General features: G+C 49.5%; 1 protein-coding gene across 23 annotated transcripts in view; it reads left to right on the plus strand.

The window, feature by feature from the left end:
* FOXP1 (forkhead box P1) overlaps positions 1-17259 on the plus strand; it is a 487040-nt gene that overhangs the window by 450204 nt on the left and 19577 nt on the right. For all 23 annotated transcript variants that reach the window (XR_009448473.1, XM_059662966.1, XM_059662978.1 and 20 more), the window contains one exon: positions 10523-10606. Coding sequence is in view for 22 of the 23 variants with exons in the window: in XM_059662966.1 (XP_059518949.1) it covers positions 10523-10606 (84 nt within the window). In the remaining variant the exon portion in view is untranslated. The remainder of the gene's footprint in view (positions 1-10522; positions 10607-17259) is intronic.

The following is a 17259-nucleotide window of genomic DNA, read 5'->3' on the forward strand; positions in this document are numbered from 1 at the left end:
ACATGCACACACGGACAGACAGACAGACACACACACACGTGAAATCTTGGTACTTGGAAATCTTCGGGTCATATTGGAGGTGCTTTATGACTAGCTTCCTGTGGGCCCCAGTTGTGAGGAGTGGAGGGGGCATTTTTAACGTGGGCGCCACTCCCTGACATAACTTGTTTGTGCACTACCATGTTTTATCAGTAACGCCATTCTTGGTGTAATTAATAGAAAATTCGTTCCTAAAAGAAAAAATTGGGTCAGAAATGGAGATTATTAAAATGTGCAATTGCAAAGGCCCGACCCTGCAAACCCCATTTGTGCAGCCGCACTGCAAAGGCGTTGGAGCCGGGCCGGCCTCCCTCCTGGCTAGTGCCAGAGGTTCGCCCTCTCCGGGAAATTAAAACAATGTTGTACATTATATTGTTACCAGCCGTCGGAAAGGCTGTTTTGTATGCGAGACAGCAATGCTGAGATATATGGAGAGCCCCAGGCTAAGTACAGAAGATAATTACATTTGGAATTTTACTGAGTTAAGTCATTTATAGCTTCAAACAGTTGCAGGGAAAAATCAGCCAAAACACACTTAAACTTTTTGTTGTGACTTTTCAGGATAGAAGGGATTTTTAAAAATTAGTTATCATCTTATTTGACAAATTAAACTTTTTAAAGTAAGATTGTCTCAAAAGTTATTTTCTTCAGCTAGTTAATATTTTTTCTATTCAGACAAATAATACGAACTTATTAGAACAGTAGGATACTTATACAGGCTAAAGGCGCATCATAAAACCCCCAGATTTTTAGGTAAATCTTTGGAAACATCTTTAAATTTAGCAAGTTTTTGGGGAAGGTAAAAAGCAATGTATTTATCTCACCCCCAAAGTTCACTTATATTGAAATGTAGTAAGCCCTTAAAAAGTTGGATTCAGCCTGAGTTTACATGTGTTGCTGATAGAGTTTATAAAGTGATACAAGTTCCTGCATTTGTTTCTTTAATTGATAAAATTAAATTCTTAATGATTAGCTAGAATAAATTGTCCACTGGAGTTGTCATGGTTGCTCTGCTAGGCGTTCCAGACTGCAATTTTGAGTGTGGACCCCTTGTTACTCAGGGACTGGTCACCTATTTTATTTATTATTCCTCTCTCTCCACAAAGAGCACGCAGGCGAAGAAAAGAAGCTACAACATTAACAAATAGTTATCTCTGGCAGCTTTATGATGGCTTTTTTGTGGGTGCGTCCCGAATAGTGTGGCCGATGCCTATGACCTTCCAAACAATACTTTTGCTTGAGCGTCTGCTTTGATGGAGGAGGGCCGGCCCCCCTGAAGGGTGGAGAGAGTTGTGAGTGTGGAAATAGTGTTCGTCCAAAGCAGGGTTGATGACTACACACCATGGACCAAATCCCATGAGAAAAGAAAGGGTTTTACATTTTGAATCACTGGGGAAAGCAAAAAAATACTAAACTACATGAAATTCAAATTCACTGTCCACATGTAAGGCTACATTGGAGCACAGCCACGCCCTTCGTTTATGCATTCCCCGCGGCTGCTCTTGGGCGACCCCAGAAACTGGGCTAGTTGTGCCCGCGATACCCTTGGGGCGAACATACCCGCACCTGGCTGGCCCTGGCAGAAGTTTGCCAAGTAATCCCTTGTCAAGAGGAGCAGCAGAAAACAGTTTCAGTACGTTGTTAGCAACTTGTTCCTTTATTTTCCTGGCTACGTAGGTCCGGTCACCCCTCTTACCTCTTCCTTCTTCGCCTTGATGTATAAATTCGTCTCCTCACCACACGGGTCAGGCTTCTCCAGCAGCAGCGTCACCTGACGAGTACTGCTGATCTCTGTCTGTGATGGAGAGCTGGCTGAGGGGCATGTCCATTCATTCACCCACTCACCTACTCGTGCATTTAGCAAACACTCCCTGTGCCTGTAACAGCAGGAACCTTGCTGGAGCCTGTGAGGAGGACGGAGTGAGCACGATAGGACTTCCCTCCTGGTTCTTAGCGTCTAGACCAGTGGTTCTCAACTTCCTAATGCCGCGACCCTTCAATACAGTTCCTCATGTGGTGGTGACCTCCAACCATAAAGTTATTTTCGTTGCTACTTCATAACTGTAATTTTGCTACTGTTATGAATCGTCATGTAAATATCTGATATGCAGGATGTATTTTCATTGTTACAAATTGAACATAATTAAAGCATAGTGATTAATCACAAAAACAATATGTAATTATATATGTGTTTTCCGATGGTCTTCGGCGACCCCTGTGAAAGGGTCGTTCGACCCCCAAAGGGGTCGCGACCCACAGGTTGAGAACCGCTGGGCTAGAGGAAAGACACACTGAATAGATAATTGTCCATGGGCGGGTCTGCCCATTGGCAGTGCTAGCTAACACGGATGGGTTCGTGAAACACCACAAACAAGTTGAAGAGAGTCTCAGTGCTAGGCCGGGCCCAAACCCGAACACGTTTATCCATCATCCAGTCAGGTGAGAGACACGAGAAAATGTCAGCAGTGTTCAGTATTTAAAGAGCCCCGTCCTGAGATAGAGTTAGGCGGAGCCCTTCTCGCGGTTAGAGTAGACGGAGGGTCTGTCTGGGTTGCAGAGCTGGCCCATTGGGGAGAGCTTGCGGCGGGCGCAGTCACGCTCACAGCCTCTGTTTCCAGCCTCTGTTTCTCGGGAGCGCAGCTTCTCCACCTTTCCGCGGTCACGTTTGCCATTTCGTGCGCCCGTCTCTGGAGACGTGCTTTCTAAGGAACGGGCAGTCGCAGTGCCCGTGTAACCTCAGTGTTCTGGTGGTTGCACAGCCTTCCTCCCGCCCATTCTCTCAGCAGCCCAGGTCCCCTTATATGGGGGTACACCCTGGATAGGGCTGACCCAGAGCTTCTCTTTCCCTTAAAGAGGGCACTACCCAGTCCTGGACCTACTGGAACCTTCCAGGATCTCAAAGTATATTGTGGAATCACCACTTGTCAACTTGAATTTGGAAAACATGTGCACCGCTGAGCCCTAATGCAGGTTTGAACAATTGCCCAAGGATGAGCGCTGCTTAGAGAGGAGGAGAAGTCTGCCCCTGGCCCTGGACCTGCCGGCGTTTACACCTGGCAGAGGTCACACATGCCCCCGCTATAAAAACAAACCCACGGAGCCCGGCAGGCGTGGCTCAGGGGTTGAGGATCGACCTATGAACCAGGAGGTCATGGATCAGTTCCCGGTCAGGGCACATGCCCGGATTGCAGGCGTGATCCCCAGTGCGGGGCGTGCAGGAGGCAGATGATCAGTGATTCTCATCATTGATATTTCTGTCTCTCTCCCTTCCCCTCTGAAATCAATAAAAGTATATTGAAAAACAAAACAACGGAGCTAAATGAGTCTTACAGTAGAGATCAGCTGGGGCTCCTCCTGTGGCCCTACATCACGGTGAAGGATTTCATGGGGCACTCGGGAGGGCAGCTAGTGAAGGCCACTTGGGTGCATCCTGTAGGCGTGTCCAACCACTGAAACCAAAACCACAGACACCCCAACTCGGACCCAGCACAGAAGGCCCTCATATTTCTCACCTGTAATCAGATTCCCTAAAGAATTTGGGGCAGCATTTTTTCAATCACCATGTTTAGCCTTAGCAGGGTGGGGAAGGTCCAGCCCACAGGCCGTATCAGCCCATGAAACCATTTGGCCCTGCCAAGGCATTGGGGTGAGTTAATTACATGTTTGGCCAGATAGCGCAGGCTAATCTTTAAGTTGATGGTTTTGTATGGCCTGAGAATGATGCTATAAATATTCAGGTGGCCCTTGGCAGAAGAAAGGCTCCCACCCCTGCCTCAGGGGACAGCGGCTGCAGTTCCATTGTGGTGCCATCTGGGCACCACACACCTGCATCATGGAAAGGTGGTGGGTTCTCTGGTGGGAGTTCAGGCCACCGGGGGAAGTGGAGATGATGGGGACGGTGGGCCTGTCTGGTTAGTGTGGAGTGAGAGATGCAACTGCGTTATCACTTTGTTGGGAGATACCGGAGTGTAGAACGCATGCTTCCTTAGCAGTGGTTGCCGGATGAGCTCATTTACTGGAAGGTTGGTCAATTCGTTCTCATGGTACACCTGGCTCTTCTCACTGAGTGGGAAGAGGGTCAGAAAGACATCCTAGTGGGTATTCAGAGCCCTTCTGAGTATTTCTCACTGCATCCCACTGTTGCAGAGACCGCTGTCAGTTTCTGACGTTCTGTCAGGGGACTGGATGGAGGAGGAGCCTGGCTGCTCCCTGGGAGCCCGCAGCATAACGGAGCAGTTGTGTGCGGCCCGTGCCCTGCACACTTTGGCATGTGGCACCAGGCACATGGGCACCAGAGCAATCTTTTGGGTCTAGGACGTGGCTTTTTGAGGTCAGGGAATCATTTCAAGGTTTCTTCTGTTCGATGTTCTCTGTTGAGAGCTGCTTCGGGACGCTGTGCAGTCAGTGAGTTAGAACTGGGGGGGAATGTGGGCGTTGTTATTTAGGTCTGAAATGTACAGCACCTCCCACCAAGACAGGGTCAGAGACAGAGGAACTGGAAATCAGTGGAGAGAAGGCTTGCCCACACAAATGCCACTCAGTGTGCCAGGATTGTAAGGCAGCCCTCGAACCTGCCTCCATACTTGAGCACCTACTATCTACCAGACTTGGGCCCAGGGATTTAAATTCATATCAATCCAGTTGCCTGGATTCACTCATGATTATTAGGACTCTTTTCAACCATCAAACTGTGGGTGAGATATCATAAGAGGTATCTCAGTGGCCAGAACAGATTCCATTTGGAAAAAGGGAAAACCATTCAATTTAATAGACAAAAAGGGAAAAAAAGTCCCTGACAGACTTACCACTCAGAAAGCTGACGTTCATGATGAACACACATTTTTCTGGCCGTAAATCCTGTCCTGGTTTTATTCCGTTCCGTGACCACATGACCTGGCTCAGTTGTCAGCAGTCTCGCTTATGGATGAAGATGGTTTTGAATCAAAGAAAAAAGAAGCCTTGGAGACTGGGCATTTCCATTATGTCCCCGGCTCAGCGTGTGCGGACAGAGCGGGCCGGGCTTCTGGGGCCCCCCGGCCGATGACCGGGGAGTGAATGTTGAGAGCAGCTAAGGGAAGGGAGCCAGCCCCGCTGGGGCCGACCTGCCTGGCCCGGCGGGGCTCGGGGAGGTTGTGCACTTTCGTTCTTGGATCGTTTGATTCCATTTAGTCGCTGTTTGTCAGGCCCCTATCATCACAGCACTGGATGGAAAAGTAAGGTGCGACCTGGTGGGGAGGGCGGAGCCAGGCGGTTGGGGGTGGGCACTGGAGGTGACAGGGAAGGGTGGTTGGCAAGGACGTTCCAGGGCAAGGAAGCCACTTTAGGGTCTAGGCTGACTGTAGGGCGAGGAAGGAGGAGAGTGGAACATGTATTGTTCTTTTTTAAATTCATCTGTTTGTCAGTAGAAAGTAGGATGATAACCCAGTTTGCTTGCCTAGAACTGGGGGATTCCTCCTGGTTTTCATTTTCAAACTGGGGGCGTCCTGGGCAGATGGGAGTGGTTGGTTGCCCTGGGGTCCGCTTGGACCATTGGCTATGGAAGAGACTTACGAAGCTTCGTGTTCTCTTGTCATCATTTCTCGGAGGGGCCTGGGGAGGATGTAACGAGCTCCTGCTGTATGCCAGGCACTGTTCGAGGTGCCTCCACCCTCGTTCACTGACTCCCACCCAGTTTCCTCGATTCTAAGAGTTGTTTTAAACAGGAAAAGCTAACATTGGGAAAGCAGCGTGTGTCTCACACTCCGTGAGCGTGTTTAATGTGGTATTTGTTATTACTTGAGAAGACACCACTAAAGGATGGTGATCGTGACAATAACCGACCTCTTTGAGTCAGAGACGGCGTTTTAAGTCGCGCTCCTCCCCCACACGGTAAGAGGAGGAAGCTGGGGCTGGGGGGTCTCTAAACTGCTCACAGCCATGGGCACACAGTGGCTTGGCGGCTGGTCCTGGCCCCTGGGTTCCGTGCACCCCCAGAGTGACCCGGCATTGTGTTGAAATGGGGCCTCCTGGGGCGTCTGCAGTGGGCGATGGGGCTCTGAGAGGGTGTCCGCAGGAGAAGAGGCAGGTCCGTAGCGGAGGGAGCTGGGCAGTGGGGAGGGGCTGTCCTGGGGCTGCTCTGCGGTCATCAGGCTGTGGGCTTCCACGGATGCCTTATCTTATCTTAGCGGGACCTGTGTGCTTCCTGACCCTCTGGGCAGCCCTCAGGGCGAGCAGCGGCCTGGCTTCCGGGGCCAAAAAGGCTCCAATGGGGGGGGACCTGAGTGCACCCCAGAGGGGAGGCTCTGGTTTCTCACTCTGTCCCTCTGAAAACCGAGGCCCTTTGTTCTCATAATGAAGGCCTCGCCTCCTCTGGGCAGAGGGACCCCGAGACCCTGAGTGCGAGAGCCTGCGCCTCCTCAGGCTGCAGGCGGGCGGGGGCCGCGGATGGCACCCGAGCAGGGAGCCTCCCGCCGAGGGGCCAAGACGCCCCCTGAGCCCCGCTGCCCAGCTCGGGAAGCACGCGAGTGACCGCAGTCGGATAAAGGGGTTGGAATCGGAAGGAAATACACACTCGGGTGGTAGAAGTTTCAGTTCTGCCCTCCCAGCCAGCGCCTCTTCTCCTCCTCTGGCCGTTCTTCTGGCCGGTCCCCTGCCTGCACCCGTATGCCGGGTGCCTGTCCCACAGCCACCTGCTCCTCCGGGAGGGGCTTCCAGGTCATGTGGGACCCCAGTGGGTGAGCGAGGGCTCAGGTGGGATGGGGCTGTGTTCCCTGTCAGTGTCCCGGGGTGTCCTGAGTCAGACCCAGCCTCAGACAACCAGGATTCCATCTCATTTTGGCTCATTCTCGGCTCCATGCCCTCAGGTTAGGTCCACCAGTGGGTCTCAGTTCCCAGCTATCGTCAGAGCGCCCTGCGGCCCTGCCCCTGTGGCATTAATGAGTCCCTTGGCTCCTGCGTCTCATCTTCCTCAAGAAGCCTGTGTGCTCAGACACCCAGAGCCCTTCCTTTATTTCAGAAGAATTTTTTCTCCTACGTGAGAACCACCAAATCGGCTTAAAATGATTCATCCTCCTGACAGCGGGTAAAATGGTGGTGTTAAGTGAGCCCCACACCACAGCCCCTCTCTCTGCTGGGAGCGTGTCCTCTCCTCGGTGTTTGTCTCTGAGGGCGAGGCTGGAGCTGCTGGCTTCGGGCCCCTCTCCGCGCCCCAAGGCCCGTGCCCGGTCGCACGGTAAGGCGTGGGTGACAGGAGAGGGGAAGCCCTGCTGGGCTGAGGGAAGGCGCAGTGAGAACAGGACCGAAATCCGTAAGATACGGGCTTCGTCTTTCCCGTGCTTTGTTCCATCTTCTAAAGCATCAAAATTCTCTTCCCAGTGAACGCAGCTGCAGATTCCACTGAGCCCATTATGTGATCCACATTTCAAACATACACTCAGCCAGGAGAAGTTCACATCCACTTCAGTGGTTTATCTTTCCTTTAAAAAACAAGAAGGTATTTTTTGAGCATCACGAAGCACTAGGCTCTGCTGAGCTTCTGTGCACGAGTCCCCGACACCTGGGAGCTGCCCTACGAAGTTCAGAGGTCATGGCTCCGGGTTTACAGGGAGAGCTACACCCAAAGACCACATGCTGTGCCCGGAGTCGCGAACTGCCCATCCCACTCAGCTCCCAGGCTGTGGAGGTGGCGACCAAACCGGCTGATTGACAGGACTCAGCACATGCCAGCCTCGCCTGACCCCCAGGGAAGCGTCTAGACCAGCGGTTCTCAACCTGTGGGTCGCGACCCCTTTGGGGGTCGAACCGACCATTTCACAAGGGTCGCCTAAGACCATCGGAAAACACATATATAATTACATATTGTCTTGTGATTAATCACTATGCTTTAATTATGTTCAATTTGTCACAATGAAATTGGGGGTCACCACAACATGAGGAACTGTACTAAAGGGTCACGGCGTTAGGAGGGTTGAGAACCGCTGCTCTAGACTGTCGCTTTCTTTGGATATCACAGCATACATTTTTCTAAATTTGCCAGCCAGAGTTTTTAGTTGACCTTTGCACTGAATTTCTCATCTTCCTTTTCTTTGCTTTTCATGGGATTCAGTATAAGGGAATGCTGGAATATGCTTGCTAATATTAAATGCTTGTATTCTCATAATAATTAAAGGATGCCATGAAAATTGATGGGATGGTGAGCTCATGGAATGATGGCATAAAAAGTAGTAAAGAATCTGAAAGCTTTTTGAAGGACCAGTGAGTTTTATAAATGTAAGACTGTAGAGAGAGGGTGTGGTTTCAGTAGGTGTGAGTGTCTAGCCTTTTTGCCTAAACAAAAAGCAGATCCTGCCAGGTTTTCTTTAACTGTTAAAACACCTTGTGTTAGAGCTAGACTTGATGATAAAGATTCAAAGCTCATTTAGGAATATATTCCTCATTTAGGAATTACATACTAGTTTGCACTAATTAAACAAAAACAAAACCCTGGATTTCTGCCTTTTTCTTAACTGTAGCCCTCATTTATAGGTGTAGTTGAGGTTGGTTGAGGCAAAATCAGGAACCTAGATAATTCTCAAAATGGATACTGAAGTCTAAGTAAATGTTCCCTATGGCATGACCTCCAGGGCTCCGGGTGTGGCTGTGTGTGCAAGGCTGAGTGTGTGTTTGCAGTCTGACCAGTGCACGTCAGCCTGGTAGATGTTTCCAGGGAATATAGAAAGATCTACCAGGTGATTCCTTTGCATGCTGAGAATTTGGATTTCTTTCTACTTTAGTCTTTGTAATTAATGTATCAACAGTGTTTACCCCCAAATTAACTCACAATTAATATTCATCAGACTCCAGTATCATCACTCGCACCCTTTAATTTATAGCATTCACTATGACACACTATTTGTTTTTTTCTTCTGCCCATTATAATTTTAAAACAAAACACTTTTTTAAAAATTAAGAATGTTTTACCTTTAACATCTAAAAATTTAGAATACTCACACAAAAACACACACACAAAGAGCTGGGAAAATGCCATTGCTGACGTTTTAATTGTTCTAACGGAGCCACTTGGAAAACTAAATTCCTTTAGCATTATGTTTTGTGTTGAGAGCATCTTTTTGTTTGGCTGTTCAATAACTTACTGAAGAACAGAAAATGAATAATATAAAGTGGCTCCTAATATGGTATCATTTTCATTTCCTGTTTGTTGGAAGATAAATGCTAGCTCTGTAGGGCTCTTCTCCCGCTTCCCCCCCCCCCCCCCCCCCCGGCATTTATTCCTCCCTGAACCACAAGGGAATAAGAAGAAAAAAATCAAATGTGATAGGCCCAGACTGAGCCAGCCAGCACCCAGCAGGCTCCCTGGGGCCTCTCCTCTCTTGCTGTGTACCCTTCCCTCCTCTGCTTCCCCACTCCTGAAGCGCTTTCTCCCTTAGAACGCCCTTACCCAAAAACGTCTCCCCTGATTGTTATTTTGGAATAACTCTAGACTTATAAGACACGATTGATGTTCACAAGATTTAAGGTAAATTATGTGACATAGAAGGGATGAGTCCCTCCTCAATTTTGTGTTTCTCCCTCCCTCCTTCCCTCTTCCTCTCTCTTCTCCCTCTCCCTCACTCTTCTCCCTCTCATCAATCCCTTAAGCATTTTCCCAAAATTCTACAGCTGTTCTGTTAACAATACCATCATCTTTTGGGGATACATTTCCCACTTCTTTCACAGAGGTAATTATTACATGTCCCCTATCCTCAGCTGTCTTGAACTATCAAAAATATCATGTTAACACAGTCCAAGGCAAACAGAAAGCAAGTAACATCCAAAAAACAGTATTTTGAGTCCCTGCCATGTACAGCAGACTAGGAACTCCTGTGTCTCAGAAGGTAGTGTTGTGTAGGAGGAGGAGGTTTCAGTCTGTTAAGGTGAGAGACCAGCACAGGGTGTAGGTGCTTGCTTACTGAGTAGATGGGCAGGCTTACTCTGCGTTCACGTGCAAACGGGCGCCTGTAACACTGTGGCCCTGCGTCTGCCCTGCCAGTGAGACTGTGGCCAGTCTTCGTCTGGGCCTCCCTGCCAGGGAAGATGGGGCTCATTGGCATCAGTGCCCCGTCTGTCTAGGAGTTTGCCCACAGCAACAGCACCTGAGGTGATGAGTGTTAGCTACCTGGCTCGTTTTCTTTCAGCTTCCTCCTGAATAAGGTTGGTTAATAGGCATGATTCACGCTTTTGTCTTGGAGCTGTCTGTGTCACATGCGACTCCTGGTGCCAGCCGGTCTGGAACTTCCCAGTTAAAAGCTAATGGATCTTGTGCTGAGGTGCTCACATGGACACCTCATACTTGAGCTTGGCACTGGTCATGGAGATTTCAAAATGATTAAGCAGGGAAATACTTGGTCATGTGTGATGGTGCCATAGCTCAGTTTGGAATGTGTATTGTTTTGGACATGATATGTAATAGTAACAGTGTATTCAAATCTGTACGTAAAGAAATAACAGAGCCTGTTTTCCCTGCCAGCTCGCAAAAGACAAAGAGCGCCTGCAAGCCATGATGACCCACCTGCACGTGAAGTCCACGGAGCCCAAAGCCGCCCCACAGCCCGTGAGTACTGAGCTGCACGCGGGGAGGTGGCAGCCTTCTCGTTGCGTCCCCAACCCAAGCCCAGGCGGAGCACGGCACCCCGGCCAAGGCCTGGGTGAGCTGGGGCACAGCCGTCCGGCCGCAGTGCGTAGGGAAGGCCTGGTGAGCTGGCTGCTCCTGGGAACCTGTTCTGAAGAGGTGTCTAGGGAGATACAAGGTGCTGCGGCCACAGTGCTGGCTCCTGAGGCCCGAGCAGACAGCTCCTGTTGGGACAGATGGTGGACGCTACACTCAGCTGCTAAAATAGATGATGCGAACTCACTGGGAGAGAATAGAAAAACTCTGAAAGGCGATGCAGGGAGAAGACAAGACTACGGCGGCCTCGGCCTCGCAGCCAGGGACGCTGAGGTGGTGAGTGTGAGTGTAATGGAAGGAAGGAAGCACCCGCCAGAGTGAGACTGGAGCGTAGAGGGTGACGTGGACTCCTTCCCGGTCAAGAGACCAAGCACGGCCCCGAGTTAGGTTCAGCTCTAGGCGTCCCGCTTCCTGCCTCTTCCCTTTCACTTGACCTCAGGAAGTGCCATCCAACGGCAGGATGGTCTCCCCAGCTCCTGGCTTGGGCCTGGTTCCTTATTCTAAATTGATCTCTTTAATGGTTGTAATTCTCATATACTTGTATTTCTAAAACTCTCCTAGTACCTTCAACTGATTATCAAAATAGAGTTGCTTTGCTCCTTGATTTTTAAGATTTGTAAAATTTAAAGGTACACTGCCTTTATTTGATTTTGTACGGAGTCACTGTGTGAAAATTAATTGAGCGTTGACAATCTATAGTTAGTACCAGCAATTTTAATCAACATGCAATGATGCAGCATAATGGCAAAGTATTGGTTTATCTGTTTGGACTGATTTTTTTCTATAAATAAAGCAAACACACACCCCTATATGTATGATTTATGGTGATAGAAATAAAACGGAGTCAGACTATTAACCAGCAAATATGGTAGCCTGCCAGGACGCAGTTGGCAGACAAAATTAATGTCTGAAACAGAACACATTACTGAGATATAGGACATAAAATCATTAAACACTTTGCACATCCATTTTTACTTGGAGGGAGCCCTTAGTTTCCATGTAGTTTGCAGTCAATGGCTATAGGACTGAGCATGTAGGCTACCAAAAGGAAAGGGGAGCGGGGGGAAGCACAGGCCATTCAGTATGTGGTGGAATCAGTAATCAACTGTGCTGTTCTTGCTATTTCTATCAATCCCCCCTTCTTTAAAAAAATATACACATTTTTTATTTCAGAGAGGAAAAGAGAGGGAGAGATAGAAACATCAATGATGAGAGAGAATCATTGATCTGCCTCCTGCATACCCCCTACTGGGGTGGATGGGGTGGAGCCTGCAACCCGGGCATGTACCCTGACCGGGAATCAAACTGTGACCTCCTGGTTCATAGGTTCACACTCAACCACTGAGCCACAGGGGCAGGCTCAATCCCTCCTTTTAATAAGGATCCTGGGAATGACATGAACTCAGCTAAGCAAATGGTGAGACCCTGCAGTGGGCCGGCCACTCCCCCAGGGACGTGATCACCTTCCAACTCAGAGTGTTCCTGTGTTTTATTTGGAGGGAAATGGTTCCTCCCAGGATGAGAGGTGCGTCTGTAACACTAGCAACAAGGGGGGTAGTGATATTATCTTCTACTTACAGATGATGATACAATAATGTTTGGATTCCAGAAATGGACTCATTCTGGATCATGAGGCTTCTTGGGGGGCGAAGGAAGGGTCAAAGTAGAGATGTCACTGCCGGAGCCCAGGTCCCAGGGAGGCCCCAGAAGGCCCCGGGACTCCGTGAGGACCAGTGGTAAGCAGCCAGCAGACAGGGAAGAGCAGTCCTGTGGGAATGCACAAGCAAGTTCGCCTTGATTAGTGTTAAAAAAATAAGTTACATTCTAGAAAATTACAACTCTACAGCAGACCTCCTACTAAATTCATTTTTAACTGCTCTATTGAAAATTCTCTACCACGAGTCAACATTATCTCTTAGTAGCTCAGCACAGTATTTCTTTATTAAAAGAAATAGGCACGAATATTTTTGACTGAAAAATTAATAGCTTTTGAATTCATACACAGCAGGTTTTCTTCTGCAAAGAGGTCCAATATCGCCGCGCAGCACTTCCATAACCATTTATTTAGAGTCCAAGTCAAACCTTTGACAGCTCGAGCAGCGCTACAAGCCGGTACAAAGAGCTCCAGGATGTAAACCAACAATAGGCGTCTGTGTGAGGCTTGCCATTGTCAGACACACGGATTGTTTGGATTAGTTTATGTAAATGTACTGTTGTATTACCCTTTGAAAAATAAAAAGATCACATTTGTGTATGAAAAGTGGTTCCCTTCACAGGCAGCATTATAAATTCCTTATCCTTTAACTTACATGTAAGAAGTAAAAATTGGTGCCTGACAAGCAGATATTGTGTGACACTGTCGCTGGAGTGAACCTGCCTTCTTTTCATTTATTGGAAAATAGAAAATTTCATTATAGATACCGTCTTATAAATCAGGAATTATTGAATATGTATAGGTGAGGCATTGGGAAATTAATTATAAAAGGTAGACGTGTCGTGTTTTGCATAAGTTTTTACTTCCTTGACCCCAAAAAGAAAAAAAGCACAGGCACATAGCAAACCCTTGCTGTTCCCACTTTGGTGACACAGAGCTATCCGATGAGCAAGTCTAATGTGCAAACAGTCCCTTTGCCCGGTAATTAATTTATTTCACCTTAAATAATAGAAAACACAGTGTATGTTTACATGCATATTCTTCCTGAATCTTTGATTTGAAATAAGCAATCATCAGGGTTCAAATCTAACCGTAGATGGGGACTTTCACATGATAGCCTTGCCAGTAAGTTTATGAATTTTCTTTCCATTTCTGTTTAAAAGGAACGTGGTGTTTATTTTTGAATTCTTAGTGACTGAGTGGTAGGATGCTTTGCCGTGAGCGCTGCTTCTCACTGCGCCCGTTTTGGTGGTCAGTGTCTTCCAACCAGTCCCATTCCGCTCGGTCAGAGGACCTGCGGGCCCTTCTTGGATTGTTCTTACATCAACTCATAGATGGCATTTCCTGGGGCTGAGAGGGGGCGCGTGCCTGTGTGTGAGGGAGGGCAGGGGTGAGGAGCAGCCAGCCAGCGGCGGCGTTGTGTCCTTTGCTGGTGGGCAGCTGGCCCTGGTGGAAGGGGCGTGCGTCCCACAGCAGCGCGGTCCCGGCGGGTGAGCACGTGTGGTGGGAAAGAAGTGTGTCTGTCACAACTGACCAAGTTGTCCGGGTATTTCGGAAGACTTTGCTGACACTGTAAGCCATCCTGCCGGACCCTGGGCAGGGAGGCACTGGCGTCAGGGCGCTGTCCGAGCTGCGGGGCTCACCGCAGGGCAGTGCCTGTCCTCCCTGAGAGGTTCTGGAACACCCAGAGGAACGGGGTGTTGGAAGTGCATGCGGGGTTGGATCTTCCTTCGTACGCATTCTCTTTTCCTCTAGCGAAGGCAGGTAGGGCTGCTGGAAAGAGTTTTAGCTGCTATGAAAGCGGAGCTCTCCTGTCTGAAGGGGGTCTTTTAGCTGTGAGAGAAGCGGCCCAGCCTTGGACCCGCAGCCAGGCTGTGTGCGGGACAGCAGCACACACAGGCCTGGCTCTGCACCTCCTCACTGCGTCCCTCCCGCGCTCCGAGCGGCTCTCCAGTGTCCGTCAGTGACTCCAGCTCCTCCAGCCCCCGCGCTAACGTGGTCCCAGGGCCTGGCCGAGCTGCCAGAGGAAGGCAAGTGCTGGGAACAGAAGCCTCCGTGCCACCCGTCCCCGCCTCCCCCAGCCTGGGGGCCCTCCAGCCTCAGGAAGCCTTCTCTGAAGGACACGGGGATCCGTGCACAGAAACTCCGTGCCCGGCTTGCCCTGCTCAGGCAGTAAACCCAGCAGCAGAAAAACTGAGCTCTGGGGCCTGGAAGCCCCACCAAGCAGCAAGGTCCCTTGTGTTTTGGTTTCAGGTTTGTCTTTTGTTCTCAGAGTCTGCTCTCCTGTGAGACAAGAGCATAAACAAAAATACCGATGAGTCCTGATGGGAGACTCGACAAGTCTGTCTCTGTCCGGCTTTGCTTCAGCGGCTTGTTCATTTTTTTTCTTTGTTTTTAATGTGAGTGACTCATCATCTTTAAAGAGAGACGAGGTTACTGTTTAAAAAAGTAAAGATTGATTTTCTGCAAAAGGGCTAGGCAGACTGTGAGGTAGCTGAGACGGTTCCAACAGCGGCTGGGGTTCCCAGGGCAGCCTGCAGCGACCGCCGAGAGCACCCAGAAACGTAGAAAATAAAGCCCTACGGCACTTCTGAGTGACACAGGAATTTAACTTTTGGCCAGAGTTTCAAAGAGATTATCTTTGCCCAAATCATCACATGATGGAAACTTGCCATGGAGAAAATACCAGCATTACTAACTTCTCTAAACATAGCAACTTCTTTTTAAATAGAAAATGAACACAATAAGAAAACTAGGAAAAGAAACCCTCCCACTCCAACTCCTTCCTGCTCCGGCCCCAGAAAAAAGTGCCCTTTGAAACCGTAACTGCAGTCAGAGACACGAGGTGCAGGTGCCTTCATTCCAGTTGAGCATTTTGTTAAGATTTAATAGTTGACAATTAAGAGGGTGATTTCAAGATGATGGCAAAACCCATCCTGTTCCCCGTGCGCTCTGTGCTGAGCCTGTGAAGAAGTTTTGGTCCTCGGTGCTCAGATGACCTTCCTGCGCAGGCGGGAGCGCAGCCTGTTTGAACCCTGCCCTCGTGCGCTTATCTGCCCTCGTGACCGTCCCCCCAAGATGGCTTCTCCTCTCGAGACAAGCATGTGAGCGTCAGACAACAGCCGAAAAGTCAAGAAACTTCTGCTGCGGTTGACAAGGCTGACGTTTCATTAACTTGTTGGTTCAGCCGTCAGGCTCTGGCGAGGCGGAGCCGGTGTCTGCAGCCCACAGCGTCTGTTCTCTCCCTCACAGGCTGCGGTCGTGTCTAATTTGGAATCTTGGCTCCTTCGGCAAATTAGCAATTAGAACAATTTTGTGGGAATATGTATATGTGTCATTAGTTTTCCTGCAAATTAATAGCAAGGGCAGAGGTCAGACAGACATTTTCCACTCGACTGCAGCCGCTCTGTTGAGACTTGGCACCGGCGTTGGAATGGCCACAGCTGCTCTCAGCCACCCTCTTCCTCCAGGAACCGTGTTTAATTAGTTTACCTCATAGCCATCGTTACAAATATGACGGCCTCCCCTCCTCGAAATGAAATGACTGTTTCTACAAAATATTCCAGGGCCGTCCTGCAGCACTGCACACTGATGGCAGGCCGCGCGATGCGGCATTTAATCATTAGATCACCTCCGTCCGCGTCTCCTAATTAGAGTCCTTACAATACATTTTTATCTGGTAATTAGCCCGGATTGGATGCTTCCTCTGTGGCTTGTTAGAGACAGCCCAGCAGTGGGTGTGGACCCAGTGTCATTTGTCACGCCTGGGACGCCCCTCGCTGCCCTCCTCTGGCGAAGCGTCTATTTCCACTTGCTCCTGATGCTCAGACGCCTCCCGAAGATTCCGCTGCACTGTTTTCCTTGTGCTTGTGCCAGCCTGGAGGGCTGTAATGTGTCACCGCTGTTTTCTTGGTAGAAACAGTCCAAGTGTTGAGACCTTTGCAAAAGCTGCAGGAGTCCGATTCTTTTCACATTTTGGGGTGTCGCTCCATGGGCCCTGTCACTCCCGGATGTGAGCACCCGGAGATGTGTGCCTTCCGGAATGTTTACATGAGTTTGGGTTTGGACAGTTAGACTAGACCCCAGTGGACTTGGAGATATTTTCCAAAAACGGGGAAGGAGCACGCATATTTTTCAAGGATGTTGTATTTACATTAAAATGTTGTCACAGTTTAAGAAAGTCACGTGCTTGGGGTAATGTTGGCGAAGTGCGGAGAAAAGCGGGAGAGGAGCGTCCGGGGCAGGGGCAGGTGGCGCCGCCTCCCCTTGGAGGTGCCTTCGTGCGGGGCAGCGAGCTCCTGGGCAGCAGTCACCCGCTCGCTTCCTGCTTTCGTCAGGTCAGTTCCAAATGCTCAGCAATGTTTACTGTCTGTCGTGTAGAAGCAGGGAGGACAGCTAGCCCCTGCAGCCCTTCCAAAGCCGAGCCTGCAGAAAAATGAAACTGGTTAGTGCTTCTTTTTCTCATTCAATCACAAATGCCTGTTTGACCTTGGGTTCAGGTTGTGAATTTGGGCAAGTTATTTAATCTCTCATGAGCCTCAGTTTGCTTATCTTTAAAATATGAGTAATAAGATCTCAAGTATTAGTGCCGGTAAGAAAATTAAGTGAGACCAACACAGGGGCAGGTAGGACCACGCGGCGCTTAGCCAGGGCATCCATGACTCACGGTGTTCTGGTGTGCTTCGGCAGTGAGAGCTGTGTACGGGTCAGCCTTAGCTTCATGCGCTGGTTTCTGACCCTTGGGTTGGGCTGGTGCTACAGTGTGTGCCCGTGGCCAGTGACGAAGGTCCGCTGCGGAAAAGGGGTCACCCCGCCTCCCTCCTACTCCCTCCCAGGGCTGCCGCCACCTCAAACTGCAAGCAGTTTGCAAATGTGTGTCAAGAAG

The sequence above is a fragment of the Myotis daubentonii genome, chromosome 14 (genome assembly GCF_963259705.1).
Source record: "Myotis daubentonii chromosome 14, mMyoDau2.1, whole genome shotgun sequence".
In the NCBI taxonomy this organism is placed as follows: Eukaryota; Metazoa; Chordata; class Mammalia; order Chiroptera; family Vespertilionidae; genus Myotis; species Myotis daubentonii.